Raw genomic sequence first — 19,111 nt, 5'->3', positions numbered from 1 at the left:
ATTCGGCCCCAGGATTGCTTTCGTAGGGCTTCTGCAGCCTTGGCGGTGCACTACGTGCGGGAGGAGGGAAGGGAAGCTGACAAGAGAGGGAGGTGGTGATGAGGTTACCAGAACATATAGTGAGGGAAGAAGGGCACGCTGGTTGAAGCAAGACCAGCTATGGAGTCTAGACTTATTACTGTAAATTGTAAGTGGGTTGTTGCAGTTCGCAGCTGTGTGTGTGTGAGTGTGTGTGTGTTTCCACCTCGAAAAAGCCTTGTTCTGCCGATGGTGTCGATCACGGCTTGTAGGGGTCCTGGCCTTAGTGTCGAATAGGGTTAGAACGGGTCATGGCCCTAGTGCTCCGTAGGGGGCTGGTACGAGTCCTGGCTATAGGGAGGGGAGAGCTTGGCCTTAGCCTCCTCCTCCTCCTACTACTACTACTACTACTACTACTACTACTACTACTACTACTACTACTACTACTACTACTACTACTACTACTACTAACCCGAGGCTTCTCTTAGCTAAGCCCTGACTCAGTTCTCATCTGACTAACACTCATCTGCTGGTCACAGAACGACGGACCCTCCGAGTGAGTAGTTCGTGAAACAAAGACGGAGGGCGAAGTAGTGATGATGAGGAGGACCACCACCACGGGCCCGTCCTGGTGCTTGTTGGGTTGGTTGGGTCCGGCAGCTGGCGGCGTTTGCCCCCCCCCCCCCCCTCTCAGTCCGGACACGGGTAGTGAGGGGGGAGAGACACAGACAGGGCAGGAGGTGGCCGCCATCGTTGGCAACAGTGTTTTGCCTTCACCTCTTATTACATCCCCTCAGTACCGCCCCCTTCACCCCCTCCCTTTGTCGCCCAGGTCGATCATACAATCATCGTTTCACGACGTCTCTCTCTCTCTCCTCTCTCCTCTCTCTCTCTCTCTCTCTCCTCTCTCTCTCTTCTCTCTCTCTCTCTCCTCTCTCTCTCTCTCTCTCTCTCGTATCAGAAGGCATCGTCTGTTTCTCATTCAATCAACCTCTCACCATTTCACTCCCAAACCTCTCCACCACAGAGCCATCATCACCCACTTCACAAAGACCTCCTCACTCATTTCGTAACACAGACATCAAAAGACGCCTCTCTTACTCTTTCCTCTCACTTACCATTTGCCTCCACTACTGTCTTGTTTACAGTTCGTGACCAGGGGTCACATGAGAAACACCATCTCGCGCAAAAGACATGAAAGTCCCATACTAATTCTCTTTCACTGAGAACAATTTAATTAGAATGATATTCCAACTTCTGGTAACTTTCTATTGACTCATGTGTATATATCTAGTACCTTTTCATATTCGATCTCAATTCGTTTTCTAATGGTAGTTCACAGTATCGACTCAGTGATGATGATGATGACTGATTTCCCTTAAAGTCAGCTTTTTCTGTAGAGGGACAAGTGTTTCTCTTGTCCACGTAAGTAACCCTCTTAGCTCCCTTAAGCCTCTTGTACTTATCTATGTTCTTCCTCCTTAAAAAAAAAAATTACCTTTCTGATCACTGTCTCTCTCTCTCTTACCAATGGACACCAGTGATTAATCTAGTTATAATGATCAATTTTAATCGATTCCTAACTCTAATCACTCTTCCATCTATATAATATGTCAGTACACACCCACACACACACACACACACACACACACACACACACGCTCACTCACACATACACTCACTCACACATATTCAAAGATATGACACGAGGAGACATGAGTGTATAATTCGTTCCTTGTAATACACAAATCGTAATCAAACATGATATTCATGAATTTAAGAAGCTGTACGTTAGTACGGAAGTACAACTAGTTAATCACACACACACACACACACACACACACACCATATATATATATATATATATATATATATATATATATATATATATATATATATATATATATATATATATATATATACGATATCACTCGTCATCTATTCTGCAGGCATCCGTACTCCAACCAATTGGTTTGTCGAATGACAAGATCCCAGGCCTCAGTGAGGGCTTCGCAGCACGCGCCCCGCCTGACGGAGCCAGACGACCCTCACAGGTGTGGTCAAGGGCGCGTCTAGCCAGAGGTTGGTATGATGGGGTGGACCATTGATATGATGGGGTGGAAGTAAAAATCATCTGAAGTATTCCCCCCCCCCACAATAAATGAAGTTAGTTATCCCATAAACAAATAAAAAAAAGAACCTCTACTGGTTTTGTTTCTCAAGGCGTATGTGTGATCTCCGGATATGACGTCTTAAGTGGAGACAACAACAGTTGCTTGAGGACGTACACACACACACACACACACACACACACACACACACACACAATGGTTCACTTTCACGAAAGATTCACTGATTCATACGCTACGACAATTTCCCCTCATGGCATCACCAGATTCTCTAAATATGACACACACACACACACACACACACAGAGGTTAGGTACATGGCAATAGAGGACGCTGATAATGCCACTCATCACCACATTACACTGTTCACTGTACACTTTGCCATCACGATCCAAAAGGCGTGGTTCACTGGGGCAGCGAGCGAGTGCCTGCGAATGACACCACACCACATCCCAGCTTATCGACATCTGAGACGCCATCTATGTCCTTATCTCGACGGAGGACGTTATCAGCGTTGGCTCAGCCGAGGTTTGAGATGTATGGCGTTCTGCCGTCCACTTTACATTGGTCACAGTGACGCAGTGCTGTTCGCTACGTTACATACGAGACACTTTACACTTCTCAATTCCTGGAGGTAAATTATCTTATTTATCTTGCAGACACATACATACACGCCCACCTCACACGAACTGTGAGAGAGGGGGAGCTGTGAGACTAGCTGGTGGGAAGACTACCCAATGGGGAGGTGATATACCTGCAGGAGGAGGAGGCTACTACCTCTACCTCCTCCTCCTCCTCCTCCTCCTCACACTCCTGGCGCACGACGGTACGATGGCATGCCCTTTGACCTGACCCGTCTTTAAGGCTCAAGTCTAAGATGAGGTCATCACAGCAAATGGTCGTTAAAGTTGTGCTTGAGGGTGGTTGTACTGTCGTGCCCAAGGGTCGTACCTGTCGTGCTCACGAGCCGTATGGTCGAGTTTAAGGAGTTTGAACAAACCTGGAAACACACCAGCTCGTTGACCAGTGAACCACTTAAAGACCAGACTGTTCTCAACCCTCCACTGAATACATATATTTCCAGAGGTAACACATTCATCAGTTCCTCGACCTTCAACCAATCCAACGAGAAAGAGAATCATTCAAATCATTTCTTCAACTCTCTTTATAAATCGTCCACTTTTAAATTTTCCCCAACCTTGAATCACACAGTTTTTCAATATTCCTTTTAACCACCGGGTATATCAACCACTTCACTGTACACTAGGGTAGAACACAGGATGTGTCCGGTGTGAGACGCCACCACACACTGCCCTACGCTGCCGTCTCACTAGCCTGATATAAACAAGAGAGGTGAGGGAGGGTCGGACGGGTTCTGACGAAGTGGGGCTCAGCTGTGCCATCACTGTAGCCAGATACACAGCCTGCCGACACACCTTCCACTCCATATTAAAATCACCAAACGAACGTAGAATCCTCCACCTTTCTGCATCGTGAGGTGATGGTTACACTAATCCATTCATTTATCGCCTGGACTAACGATAAATGGTGTTGCTCGTGGGGGTTAATGGAGGGAAATGGAAATAAGAAACGTTCATGTCGGCAACACTGGTGATAATGTTTCGTCGTCTTACTCAGTGTTCCCAATTGACGAAATTTATTGTCACTTTTGTTATTGTCACAAAAGTTTACAAATATCAGAGCAATTTCAGCGTACTTATGATATATGTATGTATGCATGTAGGTATGTATAGATATACGTATACGTACATAAAATACCGTGGACTCATAGGAATATATATATATATATATATATATATATATATATATATATATATATATATATATATATATATATATATATATATATATATGTATCAGATTACAGTATGTACAAATTACTCAAAGTATTGTACTATAGAGATCAGTCACGAAGACCGGAACTCCCATGAGTAATATGAACGACTATGCACCTCAAGGCCTTGCATTTCCACACATTTTGACAACAAGGAAAACGGTTAATACATGTTTTGGTTTCTTGTACCGGACGTCAAACGGGACGTACTTACGGAAGTCCGGGTTGTTTACGCCTTACTCGATGGTTCTTTTCTCTTCTCCCCACCTCCCCCAACCCCCGTCTTGGATAGTCTCCCCTTACAGAGTAGTCCCTTCCTGGCCAGGTAGTCTCCCCACCATCGGATAATCTCCCACAAACAGGTAGTCTCCCAACCAAGGACAGTCTCCCCCCTTCTCACAAAGTACCCTGGTTCTCTTCAGGTAGTCTCCTCCCCACCATGTCATCTCCTCATCAGAACCATTCGCCACTGGGTAATCTCCCTCCCACTGAGTAATCCTCTCCGTACAGGGTAATCCCCCCATCGCTGGGTAACTTCCTCCCTGCTTACTGCTTAGCTTCTCACCGGATATATTCCTCCTCACTGAGCAGTCTCTCCCTCACTGGCTCCTCTCCCTCTCACCATGTGGTCTCCCCTTAGCGGCTATCCTCCCCACCAAGTCTTCCCCCCTCACAGGATAGTCTCCTGCCCACCAAGTAGTCTCCCCTGAGTGGCTATCCTCCCCCACCAGGCAGTCTCGACCTCACAGGATAGTCTCCTGCCCACCAAGTAGTCTCCCCTGAGTGGCTATCCTCCCCCACCAGGCAGTTTCCCCCCCCCCTCACAGGTTAGTCTCCTGCCCACCAAGTAGTCTCCCCTTAGCGGCTATCCTCCCCACCAGGTCTTCCCCCCTCACAGGATAGTCTCCTGACCACCAAGTAGTCTCCCCTTAGTGGCTATCCTCCCCCACCAGGCAGTCTCCACTTCACAGGATAGTCTCCTGCCTACCAAGTAGTCTCCCCTGAGTGGCTATCCTCCCCCACCAGGCAGTCGCCCCCCCCCCCCCAGGGTAGTCCCCCTGCCACCAAGTAGTCCCCCCCTGAGTGGGTATCCTCCCCCCCCCAGGGAGTCTCCACCTCACAGGATAGTCTCCTGCCTACCAAGTGGTTCTATCACATCGTCGACGTGATCTTCTACGATAGTTCACACCGGATCTTCACCACACCTCTCCCTCAACTGCACGTAGCTGACAACTGCTCCAATGCCTCAAGGGCGGGCGGGGGGCCCCGCCTCCGTCTGCTGCAACGACACCAACGCTACAGGACCTCGACAACTCCTTTTCACCTTCTGCTGCCCATCCTGCGGGACCTTAGTCCGCCACCTCTCCTGTAGCTGCACCATGAGACCCCAGGCAACGACGCCAGCGATACGGGACGCCTGCCACGCCTTCTGCACCTACACCAGCGTAAAGGGGCCCTGCCAAAGCCTAAATGCCAAACCCACGCCAGCGATACGGGACGCCTGCCACGCCTTCTGCACCTACACCAGCGATACGGTACTCCTGCCACGCCTACTGCACCTACACCAGCGATACGGGACTCCTGCCACGCCTACTGCCCCCCCCTACGGGCCCCCGCCCCCATAAAAGGTACTCCTGCCACGCCTAAATCCCCCTACACCAGCCGATTACGGTAACCTCCTTGGCCCCCCGCCACCTACAAACGCTCACCTGACCCCAAACCATTTACCTTCCCCCTGCAAACCCCCTTGCAAACTCGCCCCGGAAAAAACAAAACCGCCTTGGGGGTTATTCCTTTTCTCTTCGTGCCCTGCTCTCTGGCCTCACACGGCAGGGGTAGCTCGGCTCTTGACGGAGTACGGCTAAAGTCTTCATCACAAGAGGCCATCTCCTCCCCACCATGTAGTCTCCCACTCATCGGGTAGTCTCCCCTCACTGAGAAGCCTCCCCCTAACCGCCTACACTCCTCCCCCAAATGAACTGTTTCCTCCTCACCTGATAGTCTCCCCATCACGTGTTCTTTCCTCAAATAAGTATCCCCCCCAACCCATTTAGTCTCCCCTCAGGTTTTTTTTAATTTCCCCCCCTTACCCCCCCGATTACTTTTCTCCCCCTTTTCCCCTTTTTATCTCTACCAATCCCCTTTTAGTTTCCCCCCCACCCCAAAAGGATAGTCCCCCTTTTTTTCCCCCTGCCCCCTATTTCTCCCCCCCTCCCCTTGGTGGGCTCCCCCCCAGGGTTTCCTTTTTGGGGCTTTTCCCCCCTTTGGTAGTCTCCCCCCCCTGTAAACCTCCCTATATTTTGGTTAGGTTCCCCCCCCCACCCGGTAAAACCTCCCTATATGGTAGTCCCCCCCTTTCCCAAACCCCGGGGAGCCTCCCCAAACCCGGGTTTGCCTCCCAATATGGAAGTCTCCCCACCGGGTAGCCTCCCCCAATTTTTGGTAGTCCCTTTTTCCCCCCCGGGGAGCCTCCCAATTTTTTTGGTTTTTGGGGCCCCCCCCACACGGGGAACCCCCACACGGGTAAAACCCCCTCATTAAAAGGGCTTCCCACGTGGTAGTCTCCCCTCACTGGGTAGTCTCCCCTCCCACGGTAGTCTCCCCCTAACCCAGCAAATCCCCCCCCCCCCTCACTACTAGGCTACTCAATCGCGTTTGTCACCCCATCGGGTAGTCTCCCAACCTGGCTCTCCCCACCAAACTACCCAAACGGCCCGGGGAGTCTCCCCTATGGCTTTGTCTCCCCCCTCAGAAAAGTCTCCCCATCCCCATAGTCTCACCCCCACCCCCCTTAAAATAATTAATTTAATTTTGGATTTTGGGTTTCCACCCAAAAAACCCCCCCCCCCTTACCTTTTTTTACCCCCCGGGGGAAAACCCCCCAGTGTAAAAGGACCCTCCCCAAAGGGCCCACTTAAAAAACCCCTTTTCCCCTTTATTAAGCCAAGCTATTTTCCCCTCCCCCACCTCTCCCCACCTCCCCTTTCCACCCCTTTCCCCCCCCCCCACTCCACCCCCCTCCCACAAAACCCCCTGCCCCATCCTCCCCCCCACCCAGTGGGCTAACACCTGGACCAGCCTACATGTTTTGTGTGTGTGTGTTTTGGTGTGGGTGTGTGGGGGTGGCAGGGGTGGCCAAACCCCCTCTCTCTCTCTCTCTTTTCCTCTCTCCCCTCTCTCTCTCTCTCTCTCCTCTCTCTCTCTCCCCCCTTCTTTTCTCTCTCTCTCCTTCCCTTTTTTCATTCCCGATTTTACGAGCATTCCATGTATTTTCGTTCCGGGTCGTCGTCCGTGATCATCCGGTTATTCACCTGACACAGATTAATCACTTTTGAAATTTACAGAGTTACCCTTTTGATGACGTAAAAATTGTTATTTTTTTCTTCTTCTTTTTATGCTGTGACGGGCATGACACAGAGATGACATGCCCCATTTGGATGGAGGTTAGTACCCTATTATGTCTTAGGGCGACAGAACGACCCTTAAGCACGACTTCGGGTCGTCAGCATACCCAAGGGTCTTACCATCGTGTTCAAGGGTTGTACCGTCGTGTTCAATGGTCGTAACGTCGTGTTCAAGGGTCGTACCGTCGTGTTCAATGGTCGTATCGTCGTGTTCAAGGGTCGTACCGTCGTGTTCAAGGGTCGTACCGTCGTGTTCAAGGGTCGTACCGTCGTGTTCAATGGTCGTATCGTCGTGTTCAATGGTCGTACCGTCGTGTTCAAGGGTCGTACCGTCGTGTTCAAGGGTCGTACCGTCGTGTTCAAGGGTCGTACCGTCGTGTTCAAGGGTCGTACCGTCGTGTTCAAGGGTCGTACCGTCGTGTTCAAGGGTCGTACCGTCGTGTTCAATGGTCGTATCGTCGTGTTCAATGGTCGTAACGTCGTGTTCAAGGGTCGTACCGTCGTGTTCAAGGGTCGTACCGTCGTGTTCAATGGTCGTAACGTCGTGTTCAAGGGTCGTACCGTCGTGTTCAATGGTCGTAACGTCGTGTTCAAGGGTCGTACCGTCGTGTTCAAGGGTTCGTAACGTCGTGTTCAAGGGTCGTACCGTCGTGTTCAAGGGTTGTACCGTCGTGTTCAAGGGTCGTACCGTCGTGTTCAATGGTCGTATCGTCGTGTTCAATGGTCGTATCGTCGTGTTCAATGGTCGTATCGTCGTGTTCAATGGTCGTATCGTCGTGTTCAATGGTCGTAACGTCGTGTTCAAGGGTTGTACCGTCGTGTTCAATGGTCGTAACGTCGTGTTCAAGGGTCGTACCGTCGTGTTCAAGGGTCGTACCGTCGTGTTCAATGGTCGTATCGTCGTGTTCAATGGTCGTAACGTCGTGTTCAAGGGTCGTACCGTCGTGTTCAATGGTCGTAACGTCGTGTTCAAGGGTTGTACCGTCGTGTTCAATGGTCGTATCGTCGTGTTCAATGGTCGTATCGTCGTGTTCAATGGTCGTATCGTCGTGTTCAATGGTCGTATCGTCGTGTTCAATGGTCGTAACGTCGTGTTCAAGGGTTGTACCGTCGTGTTCAATGGTCGTATCGTCGTGTTCAATGGTCGTAACGTCGTGTTCAAGGGTCGTACCGTCGTGTTCAAGGGTCGTACCGTCGTGTTCAATGGTCGTAACGTCGTGTTCAAGGGTTGTACCGTCGTGTTCAATGGTCGTAACGTCGTGTTCAAGGGTCGTACCGTCGTGTTCAATGGTCGTAACGTCGTGTTCAAGGGTCGTACCGTCGTGTTCAATGGTCGTAACGTCGTGTTCAAGGGTTGTACCGTCGTGTTCAAGGGTCGTACCGTCGTGTTCAATGGTCGTAACGTCGTGTTCAAGGGTCGTACCGTCGTGTTCAATGGTCGTATCGTCGTGTTCAATGGTCGTATCGTCGTGTTCAATGGTCGTATCGTCGTGTTCAATGGTCGTAACGTCGTGTTCAAGGGTCGTACCGTCGTGTTCAATGGTCGTAACGTCGTGTTCAAGGGTCGTACCGTCGTGTTCAAGGGTTGTACCGTCGTGTTCAATGGTCGTAACGTCGTGTTCAAGGGTCGTACCGTCGTGTTCAAGGGTTGTACCGTCGTGTTCAATGGTCGTAACGTCGTGTTCAAGGGTCGTACCGTCGTGTTCAATGGTCGTATCGTCGTGTTCAATGGTCGTATCGTCGTGTTCAATGGTCGTATCGTCGTGTTCAATGGTCGTAACGTCGTGTTCAAGGGTCGTACCGTCGTGTTCAAGGGTCGTACCGTCGTGTTCAAGGGTTGTACCGTCGTGTTCAAGGGTTGTACCGTCGTGTTCAATGGTCGTATCGTCGTGTTCAATGGTCGTATCGTCGTGTTCAATGGTCGTAACGTCGTGTTCAAGGGTCGTACCGTCGTGTTCAAGGGTCGTACCGTCGTGTTCAATGGTCGTATCGTCGTGTTCAATGGTCGTAACGTCGTGTTCAAGGGTCGTACCGTCGTGTTCAAGGGTCGTACCGTCGTGTTCAATGGTCGTAACGTCGTGTTCAAGGGTTGTACCGTCGTGTTCAATGGTCGTAACGTCGTGTTCAAGGGTCGTACCGTCGTGTTCAATGGTCGTATCGTCGTGTTCAATGGTCGTATCGTCGTGTTCAATGGTCGTATCGTCGTGTTCAATGGTCGTAACGTCGTGTTCAAGGGTTGTACCGTCGTGTTCAATGGTCGTATCGTCGTGTTCAATGGTCGTAACGTCGTGTTCAAGGGTCGTACCGTCGTGTTCAATGGTCGTATCGTCGTGTTCAATGGTCGTATCGTCGTGTTCAATGGTCGTAACGTCGTGTTCAAGGGTTGTACCGTCGTGTTCAATGGTCGTAACGTCGTGTTCAAGGGTCGTACCGTCGTGTTCAATGGTCGTATCGTCGTGTTCAAGGGTCGTAACGTCGTGTTCAAGGGTCGTACCGTCGTGTTCAAGGGTCGTACCGTCGTGTTCAAGGGTCGTACCGTCGTGTTCAAGGGTCGTACCGTCGTGTTCAACGGTCGTAACGTCGTGTTCAAGGGTCGTACCGTCGTGTTCAAGGGTTGTACCGTCGTGTTCAAGGGTCGTACCGTCGTGTTCAAGGGTCGTACCGTCGTGTTCAATGGTCGTAACGTCGTGTTCAAGGGTTGTACCGTCGTGTTCAATGGTCGTAACGTCGTGTTCAAGGGTCGTACCGTCGTGTTCAATGGTCGTAACGTCGTGTTCAAGGGTCGTACCGTCGTGTTCAATGGTCGTAACGTCGTGTTCAAGGGTTGTACCGTCGTGTTCAATGGTCGTAACGTCGTGTTCAAGGGTCGTACCGTCGTGTTCAATGGTCGTAACGTCGTGTTCAAGGGTTGTACCGTCGTGTTCAATGGTCGTAACGTCGTGTTCAAGGGTTGTACCGTCGTGTTCAATGGTCGTAACGTCGTGTTCAAGGGTCGTACCGTCGTGTTCAATGGTCGTAACGTCGTGTTCAAGGGTTGTACCGTCGTGTTCAAGGGTTGTACCGTCGTGTTCAATGGTCGTATCGTCGTGTTCAATGGTCGTAACGTCGTGTTCAAGGGTCGTACCGTCGTGTTCAAGGGTCGTACCGTCGTGTTCAAGGGTTGTACCGTCGTGTTCAATGGTCGTATCGTCGTGTTCAATGGTCGTACCGTCGTGTTCAAGGGTCGTACCGTCGTGTTCAAGGGTCGTACCGTCGTGTTCAATGGTCGTATCGTCGTGTTCAATGGTCGTATCGTCGTGTTCAATGGTCGTATCGTCGTGTTCAATGGTCGTATCGTCGTGTTCAATGGTCGTATCGTCGTGTTCAATGGTCGTAACGTCGTGTTCAAGGGTCGTACCGTCGTGTTCAATGGTCGTAACGTCGTGTTCAAGGGTCGTACCGTCGTGTTCAAGGGTCGTACCGTCGTGTTCAAGGGTTGTACCGTCGTGTTCAAGGGTCGTACCGTCGTGTTCAATGGTCGTAACGTCGTGTTCAAGGGTCGTACCGTCGTGTTCAATGGTCGTATCGTCGTGTTCAATGGTCGTATCGTCGTGTTCAATGGTCGTATCGTCGTGTTCAATGGTCGTAACGTCGTGTTCAAGGGTTGTACCGTCGTGTTCAATGGTCGTATCGTCGTGTTCAATGGTCGTAACGTCGTGTTCAAGGGTTGTACCGTCGTGTTCAAGGGTTGTACCGTCGTGTTCAATGGTCGTATCGTCGTGTTCAATGGTCGTATCGTCGTGTTCAATGGTCGTATCGTCGTGTTCAATGGTCGTAACGTCGTGTTCAAGGGTTGTACCGTCGTGTTCAATGGTCGTATCGTCGTGTTCAATGGTCGTATCGTCGTGTTCAATGGTCGTATCGTCGTGTTCAATGGTCGTAACGTCGTGTTCAAGGGTTGTACCGTCGTGTTCAAGGGTCGTACCGTCGTGTTCAAGGGTTGTACCGTCGTGTTCAATGGTCGTAACGTCGTGTTCAAGGGTCGTACCGTCGTGTTCAAGGGTTGTACCGTCGTGTTCAATGGTCGTAACGTCGTGTTCAAGGGTTGTACCGTCGTGTTCAAGGGTCGTACCGTCGTGTTCAAGGGTCGTACCGTCGTGTTCAAGGGTCGTACCGTCGTGTTCAAGGGTCGTACCGTCGTGCTCAAGGGTCGTACCGTCGTGTTCAATGGTCGTATCGTCGTGTTCAATGGTCGTATCGTCGTGTTCAATGGTCGTATCGTCGTGTTCAATGGTCGTAACGTCGTGTTCAAGGGTCGTACCGTCGTGTTCAAGGGTTGTACCGTCGTGTTCAAGGGTCGTACCGTCGTGTTCAATGGTCGTAACGTCGTGTTCAAGGGTCGTACCGTCGTGTTCAAGGGTCGTACCGTCGTGTTCAATGGTCGTAACGTCGTGTTCAAGGGTTGTACCGTCGTGTTCAAGGGTTGTACCGTCGTGTTCAAGGGTCGTACCGTCGTGTTCAATGGTCGTAACGTCGTGTTCAAGGGTCGTACCGTCGTGTTCAATGGTCGTATCGTCGTGTTCAATGGTCGTAACGTCGTGTTCAAGGGTCGTACCGTCGTGTTCAAGGGTCGTACCGTCGTGTTCAAGGGTCGTACCGTCGTGTTCAATGGTCGTATCGTCGTGTTCAATGGTCGTAACGTCGTGTTCAAGGGTTGTACCGTCGTGTTCAATGGTCGTATCGTCGTGTTCAAGGGTTGTACCGTCGTGTTCAATGGTCGTAACGTCGTGTTCAAGGGTCGTACCGTCGTGTTCAATGGTCGTATCGTCGTGTTCAATGGTCGTATATATTGCAAGAGGTCACAGTGGTGCGCGTGATCTAGTATATGCTGACGAAATACAATTAGTTCTCAAGTGCACTTTCTTGTAATAATCACATCGTCAGGGGAGATACAAGAATGAGCTAGAAGACGTAGAACAGTCAGTTCAAATACAAGGAAGAGAAGTAGCTAAGACACCATTGGTAAACAAGCGTTACCGGATGGTAGATAAGAAAGGGAACTATTTATAAATTTTACCTACAACAAAGCTATCCAGTTTGTATAGACCCTCACTAATATTAATGTTACAGTTTGTCGTGGATTTGATAATAGAAGGTTCAGTTATATTTCTAACGGTAAAGGGGTTGAAATTAATAACTGAATTAGCGTTACTCCAGTCAATACAAGATCAAACGAAGCATAAGTTTAAGAACAGGACAAGAATCAAATGCTTTGTTTAATCATGTTAAAAACTATGACCATTGTATTGACTGGAGTAACGCTAATTCAGTTATTGATCACCATATAACCTGAACGTCTGTGTGATAGTGTAACAGTAACAGAGGTTGTGACAGTGAGGCTTGTGTTGTGTGTCATCATGGTGACGCAATGGTGTAACAGAAGCCGCCCACCATCGAGTGCGGTCAACGGCTCTACCGCCACCACAGGCTAAGGACACGACCTCACTCTCCTCCTGACGACGCGGTAGTAGGAGTCCTTATACAGCCTCTCTCTCTCTCTCTCTCTCTCTCTCTCTCTCTCTCTCTCTCTCTCTCTCTCTCTCTCTCTCTCTCTCTCTCTCTCTCAACGTCCTCGTCCACCCTACACACCGTCACTCATTTGGAGTGACTTCTTTGAATCCTCCTCTTCACCCCGGCTTCCCAGAACGTAAATTGGCCGATGTGATTCACCCTCGCCAAAATGTGCAGACGAAAATAGTGTTACCTGGAATGGGCGGTCCATTCCACAGTGTACCACATCCTCATGAAATGAAAATCGATCAATAAACTCCACTCACTCGTGGTTTACCTCTCCATTCCAGGAAGCCATAGAATGCCAATAAGCCACATTATAAACACAGGTAACATCACCTCGACCAACGTAAATAGACACACGGGTTCCACGTCACAGGAGTCTATAACCTACATCATTAAACGTGTCTGAAACCATTTCCCTCACGATGAGAATCAGTTCGATTCACAGGCTATTCCCGAGAACCTCTTAAAGCGTCCTTGCATCCCCTTGCAGATCGATTTCAATCATCCTTTTACAACTCCTCCATCTGAATCCTTTAGCCTTATTAACTATTCAGAGACTGAGAAGCTATTCCTACTGAATATATGAGAGTTATGAACTATCTCTTACTTTGTTCAAGATACATTTTCTTTCCCAGAGTTTCCTTTGGTCTCTCGAGCATATTCTGCCATACTCTTTCCTTGCACTCTTGTGCCTTTGAAATGCTGGCTGGCTGCCGTGCGGTACATCTCTATGCCCTATCGTTTTTTGATATCTTTTACGTACATGTTTGCAGGTGTGTGTGTGTGTGTGTGTGTGTGCGTGGCTTTTTGTGTGTATGCATGTTTTTGTGCATGTTTAGTGAGGTTTGTGTGTGTTTCCCTGCATGTGTTTTTGTTCTGGTATTTTATTACCTATCTGTACAGTCTGGGGTGGGAAATTCACCTTCGTGAGGCCATATCTCTTTTGATTACCTTATGTGTACGGCTCGAGGAGGGAGATCTACACCCGTGGGGTCCTACCTCTTGAACTTTCTCTACTATCATACAGCGTCTTGAACTTCTGTATGCTCTTGGCATTCGCAATTTCATTTCTCGGTTTATTGCAGTTATCCACAACTCTTCCATGCTATAAAAAGGGCGTTCCTTAGTGTCCCCGCCAAGGCACACCGATGACTAACCCCCAACCAAGACACACCGATGACTAACCCCCACCCAATACACAGGTGCCAATATTTCATTTGTTTCCTTGGCAACATAGATTTACTGGTGCTGGGGTGATACATTTGCGGGGAAATGTAACACTGCTGAGCGAAAAGATAGTGCTAGATATATGGTTTCTATACAGAGCTAAAATAAGGGACAGAAATTATCATACCACTGAAGAATGCTATTCCGTCGTTCGAAGGATGGTGGCCAGTGGTGGTGGGAGTGATGGTGGTGAGGGAGGGTGTGGTAACACTCTGCTGTTGCTGAAGCATCTGCTCAGTGTTAGTTAAGTCCGAATCCCTAGGTCTATGACCAGCTGATCAACCGTAAAACTAACATTAGTCTTTTAAATGGAAAAAAAATATACGATATAAACACCTTTCTCTCTCCATTTTAATGTGTCATAGACTTCAGTGTACTGTATTATGTATTTTATAAGTACAGTTATATATGTAGCTATACAAATCACGCATCTCTGTCGTATAGGAAGTTAAATGTAATTATCAAACAGTGGTTACGGGTACGGCATCGATATCTGTCACAAAGGAAGTTATGAATAATACGCAGTGGTCAAGGGTACGGGATCGTATCTCTAACTGGGAAGCTACGAGTCCGTGGGTTCCAATCGTATTATACGGGCGTGGCGATCCTAACGCCAGTATCGACGAAAATAATACCAATAGATTCGCTATAGTTATCAAACAGATGAATATAAAGAGAAAGGCAACTTTAGTCTAAGAAATATGACCTAACATAAACCTACTTTGGCCTCGAGTAACTTATCATTCCAATATCATCAACAAAAATAAAACCAACAAATTCATCATAGTTAACAGAATGACAAGTAGAAAAACAAGGCAATTTCGACTCAGAAACCGAACCTAAACACTTCTCTTACCGTCATATTTCAAAGTGATATCTGCAAGTGGAACACCAGTTTCGTAACTGTATCGAATCCAATGAGACTATAACCCTTTCGTATCCGTAGCCATCACGCTTCTATAATCTATTCATCATCAATGTATCTAAGAATAATTAGAAATATATCAATACTTACTCCTCAGATTCTGTCGTCTGTGTTGTATCGGAGTCTTCCTCCTGTTTCGCTGCTTCCTCGGCTTCCTGTTTCACTGCTTCCTCTGCTTCTTCCTGTTCCATTGCCTCCTCGGCCTCTTCCTCCGCCTTCTCTTCAAGATAGAATATTGCTGATCCTCTTCTTTCTTCCATGATAACTACGCTATCACCTTCTATGATCTAGGCGGCAGAGGAAGCCTTAAGTATCCCGACCACTATATAAACAGTTTGCAACCTCTGATGTATGGTCACCACGTCCGAGACTTCGAAGCAAGTGAAGCCCGTCCGAGACTATGAGGCAGATGAATCCTTCAGGATCAACACTACGAACGACACTAGAGGGTAGCTGTAGCTTTAAAGTATTACGTTCTATGGATAACAGGATATGCAGCGGATAATTCTTTTCACGAATGTCACTCGAGAGAATGTTATTGTTCCGGTCGTCACGTACACTCGCCAAGGCAGATGGTAAACACTGGCTCAGTGTTGTCTGAGTCCTTACTTTTCACCGTCCACATCAGCATTCACTGTTGCTCTATATCAGGCAAATACTCGGGAGAAAAGGTCTAGCTAAGGAGTGAGGAGGCGCCGCCAGAGGGAACCCACATAGCAGGTTACATTGCTTGACAGCTCAGTTAAGTAAAGAGAAAATACGAAGAGAAATTAACAAATGTAATATTGGTTATCAAACGCTTTGCGAATAACTGAATCTCGGAATCCAAATGAAGTCCTGATAAATTAATGCAAAAAGTTGAATTTTAAATTCCGTATCTGATTTGTATATAATTACATCCTTTTACTAATGATATTAATTATCATCTAAGGAATCACTACTCAAACAGTTTAAGACTGTACGACATATTGATATCGACCTCACTCTCTCATCACTATGTTCACCGCTGGAAACCGCTTGTGCTTAAAAGTATTCGAAACCAGGGATCTGACGTCACCATCATTCCAACCAAAGATCCTCGAAGATGTAAAACGAACGAGCCCTGGCGAGGAGCGGTAGCTAGGAACACTACTGATGCCAGCTGAATTGCACCCTTGACACAGCGCTCTCCACCCCCTGGCAAGGGATAGCTGGCGATATCACTCGCCAGGGGGTGGAGAGCATTGTTATATCTATCGTCCAGCTGATACCTCTATTGTCATCGCCAGGAGCAGAATGCTGTGGTGTTTGGCTAGTATTGTGTAATGCTAACCAGCCTCTTATCCCGGGTTATTGGTAACGTTATGGGTAAGGGGGGGTCTGCTATCGTTACTGCCTGCTTCTGTGTTTATCTTTGCCTGTCTGTTACTAGGTCTGTTGTTGTTTCTTTAACAAGTTGGCTACAGGAAAAGGTAAAGTTTTGTAATGGATAAGAGTTAAAGAATTTGCTTAGATGTATGGTGTATGTTTTGTAATGTGCGTAGGTACGTTTGTATGAAATTATGCCTTTCTGGTTACCCGGCAGATCGAGAGTGTGTGTGTGTGTGTGTGCTCATTGGGTACACCGATGGATGGCTGGGATGTCCTTGGTGCTTAGAGGTACGCAATAGGAACCAAGGGGGGTAGGGGAGTGAGTTTCATGTTTGTGTGTCTGTCGAAGTCTCGGCTATGTCTACAGTTTGTGCCAGAATTATCTTTAATCTTTGCAATATACTCCCTCCTGCTTCTCTTGCCAAGTGCCAGTTGGGTTTGAATGTTAATCGTCCATGTTGTGTTTTGGTGTTTTCAGGCTGGGGTGCTTCTCATTTGTGATGAATCGTTGAGTCCTAGTGTTTGATTCCTTTGTAGCTTCAGCATGTAAGTTCTGGAGGCGAGGTGTGTGGATAATGGGGAATAGGTAAGGATAGGAATGATTATGGCTTTCACTGGGTGCTCTCTCTCTCTCTCTCTGGGTCATGGAATGATTCATTATCAGTGACATATAATGGTCTGACGGACAAATTAGAGGAGAAGTGGATATGAGATGTAGAACACAAAACGTGTATATAAAAACAAATTTGCTTTACTTCTCATATCCAAGTTTTGTGGCGTATTTTCTTCTTTTTTGTAGATTCCTGATGACGCCTCTGAAAGGGCGAAAGCTTGAGTGAAATAAAATGGATAATTTTTTTACAACTGGTGTTTAAGAACCCACCTAATGGTAGAATAATATCAAGAAAACTAGAGAACATAGAAAAGAAGATAGATAACTCTAAATATCCTCTCGTATTCAGTTCTACGTGAATTAGAGAAAATCTGCTCCCAGCGCAAGGAAACAGACGAGAGAATGGCCCAACCCACCCACATGCACATTTATATACATACACGTCCACACACGCAAATATACATACCTATACATCTCATCGTATACATATATATACACACACAGACATATACATATATACACATGTATATGATTCATACCGGCTGCCTTTATTCATTTCATCGCCACCCGCCACACATGAAAAAAAAAAAACTCTCCCCCCTCATGTGGGCGAGGTAGCGCTAGGAAAGACAACAAGGCCACATTCGTTCACTATCAGTCTCTATCTGTCATGTAATAATGCACCGAAACCACAGCTCCCTTTCCACATCCAGGCCCCACAGAACTTTCCATGGTTTACACCAGACGCTTCACATTGACAGCACGTCGACCCCGGTAAACCACATCGTTCGAATTCAATCTATTCCTTGCACGCCTTTCACCCTCCTGCATGTTCAGGCCCCGATCACTCAAAATCTTTTTCTCTCCATCTTTCTACCTCCAATTTGGTCTCCCACTTCTCCTCATTCCCTCCACCTCTGACACATATATCCTCTTGGTCAATCTTCCCTCATTCATTCCCTCCATGTGACCAAACCATTTCAAAACACCCTCTTCTGCTCTCTCAACCACACTCTTTTTATTACCACACATCTCTCTTACCCTATTATTACTTACTTCAGGTCATACAATTTTATCTAACTTGTAATTTTTCTATACATGTGCCACGACATTTTTCTTGGAGACAATCCACCTCATCAAGTGCCAGTACTTAACAAAGTTATTTAAATCCCAACATCACACTTGGTTCCCGCCGTCTAACACCAATCTTTATAGGCCAGGCACTGTCTGCTATGTCTGGTCGTAACCCTTGTAAAGTACAGTGATTAAGGGGAGTCAGGTGGCGGGGGTTGACCTGGGTAGCTGGGTGTGTCATGAACTTTTTTTGTTTTCATGTTTTGTCATTTCTCTCATAATGATTTGGTTAACGCTAGGATGAACTTCAAAATTGCCTGGGGACAAATTAAAGTTCTTAGTATTAGCAATTAAGACAGATTCAATGACGTTATGTGCGGCATAATCAGCGCAGAGGGGTATAAAATAACGGAATTTACAAGAACTATGTGGGTGACCATTCTCATGACAATGCTTAACAATCGCATTTTTGTGGTCATCCCTCTGTGCTGAATGACGGTGCCAATAACACCTCTCCGTTACAGTCTTACCAGTCTGGCCTACATAGATATATCTACATGCCTTGCATCTGACAGCATAAACATTCCCAATTGTTGCATGATTTGGCCTATCACTTATTAAGACCTGATTGCAAGACTTATGAGGAGGCTGTAGATATGCTACTATGTTAGGCCCAATGATGAAAGATTTGCATGCCTCCTATTAGCCAGCTGGAGACAACAAACAGAAAAATCCCTGGGTGAATTTCTTCACGCTATGAATTATTTGAGTGCTGTTTGTACCTTTAAGGCAAACTTGAGAGAGAAATACAAAGAAAACTAGATAAATAATGAATTCACCAGTGGACTCTAGTCACAGGCTATCAACAGCTTTTTGAAAACAAAATACTTTATCCACGAATGGTACTCAATCATGCTTGGACCCTTAACCTGGCACAGAATAGTTGTGAAGCCCATTGAG

General features: G+C 47.6%; 1 protein-coding gene across 5 annotated transcripts in view; it reads right to left on the bottom strand.

Annotated features, from left to right (window-relative positions):
- The window catches only part of LOC139759969 (uncharacterized), a 42,613-nt gene extending 26,352 nt beyond the window's left edge, over window positions 1–16,261 (bottom strand). The window contains exon 1 of one of the 5 annotated variants that reach the window (XM_071682681.1): window positions 15,205–16,261. In XM_071682681.1, coding sequence (XP_071538782.1) covers window positions 15,205–15,374 — 170 coding nt within the window. In that variant the 5' untranslated portion in view covers window positions 15,375–16,261. Of the gene's footprint in view, window positions 1–3,345; window positions 3,475–15,204 lie in introns of those variants that run through there. The other 4 variants (XM_071682683.1, XM_071682685.1, XM_071682686.1 and 1 more) reach the window with 4 other exon arrangements.
- Window positions 16,262–19,111: the final 2,850 nt, after the last annotated feature.

The sequence above is a fragment of the Panulirus ornatus genome, chromosome 34 (genome assembly GCF_036320965.1).
Source record: "Panulirus ornatus isolate Po-2019 chromosome 34, ASM3632096v1, whole genome shotgun sequence".
NCBI classification, from domain to species: Eukaryota; Metazoa; Arthropoda; class Malacostraca; order Decapoda; family Palinuridae; genus Panulirus; species Panulirus ornatus.
Note: the sequence above shows the minus strand (reverse complement) of the source record. Positions and strands in the feature narration are given on the sequence as shown.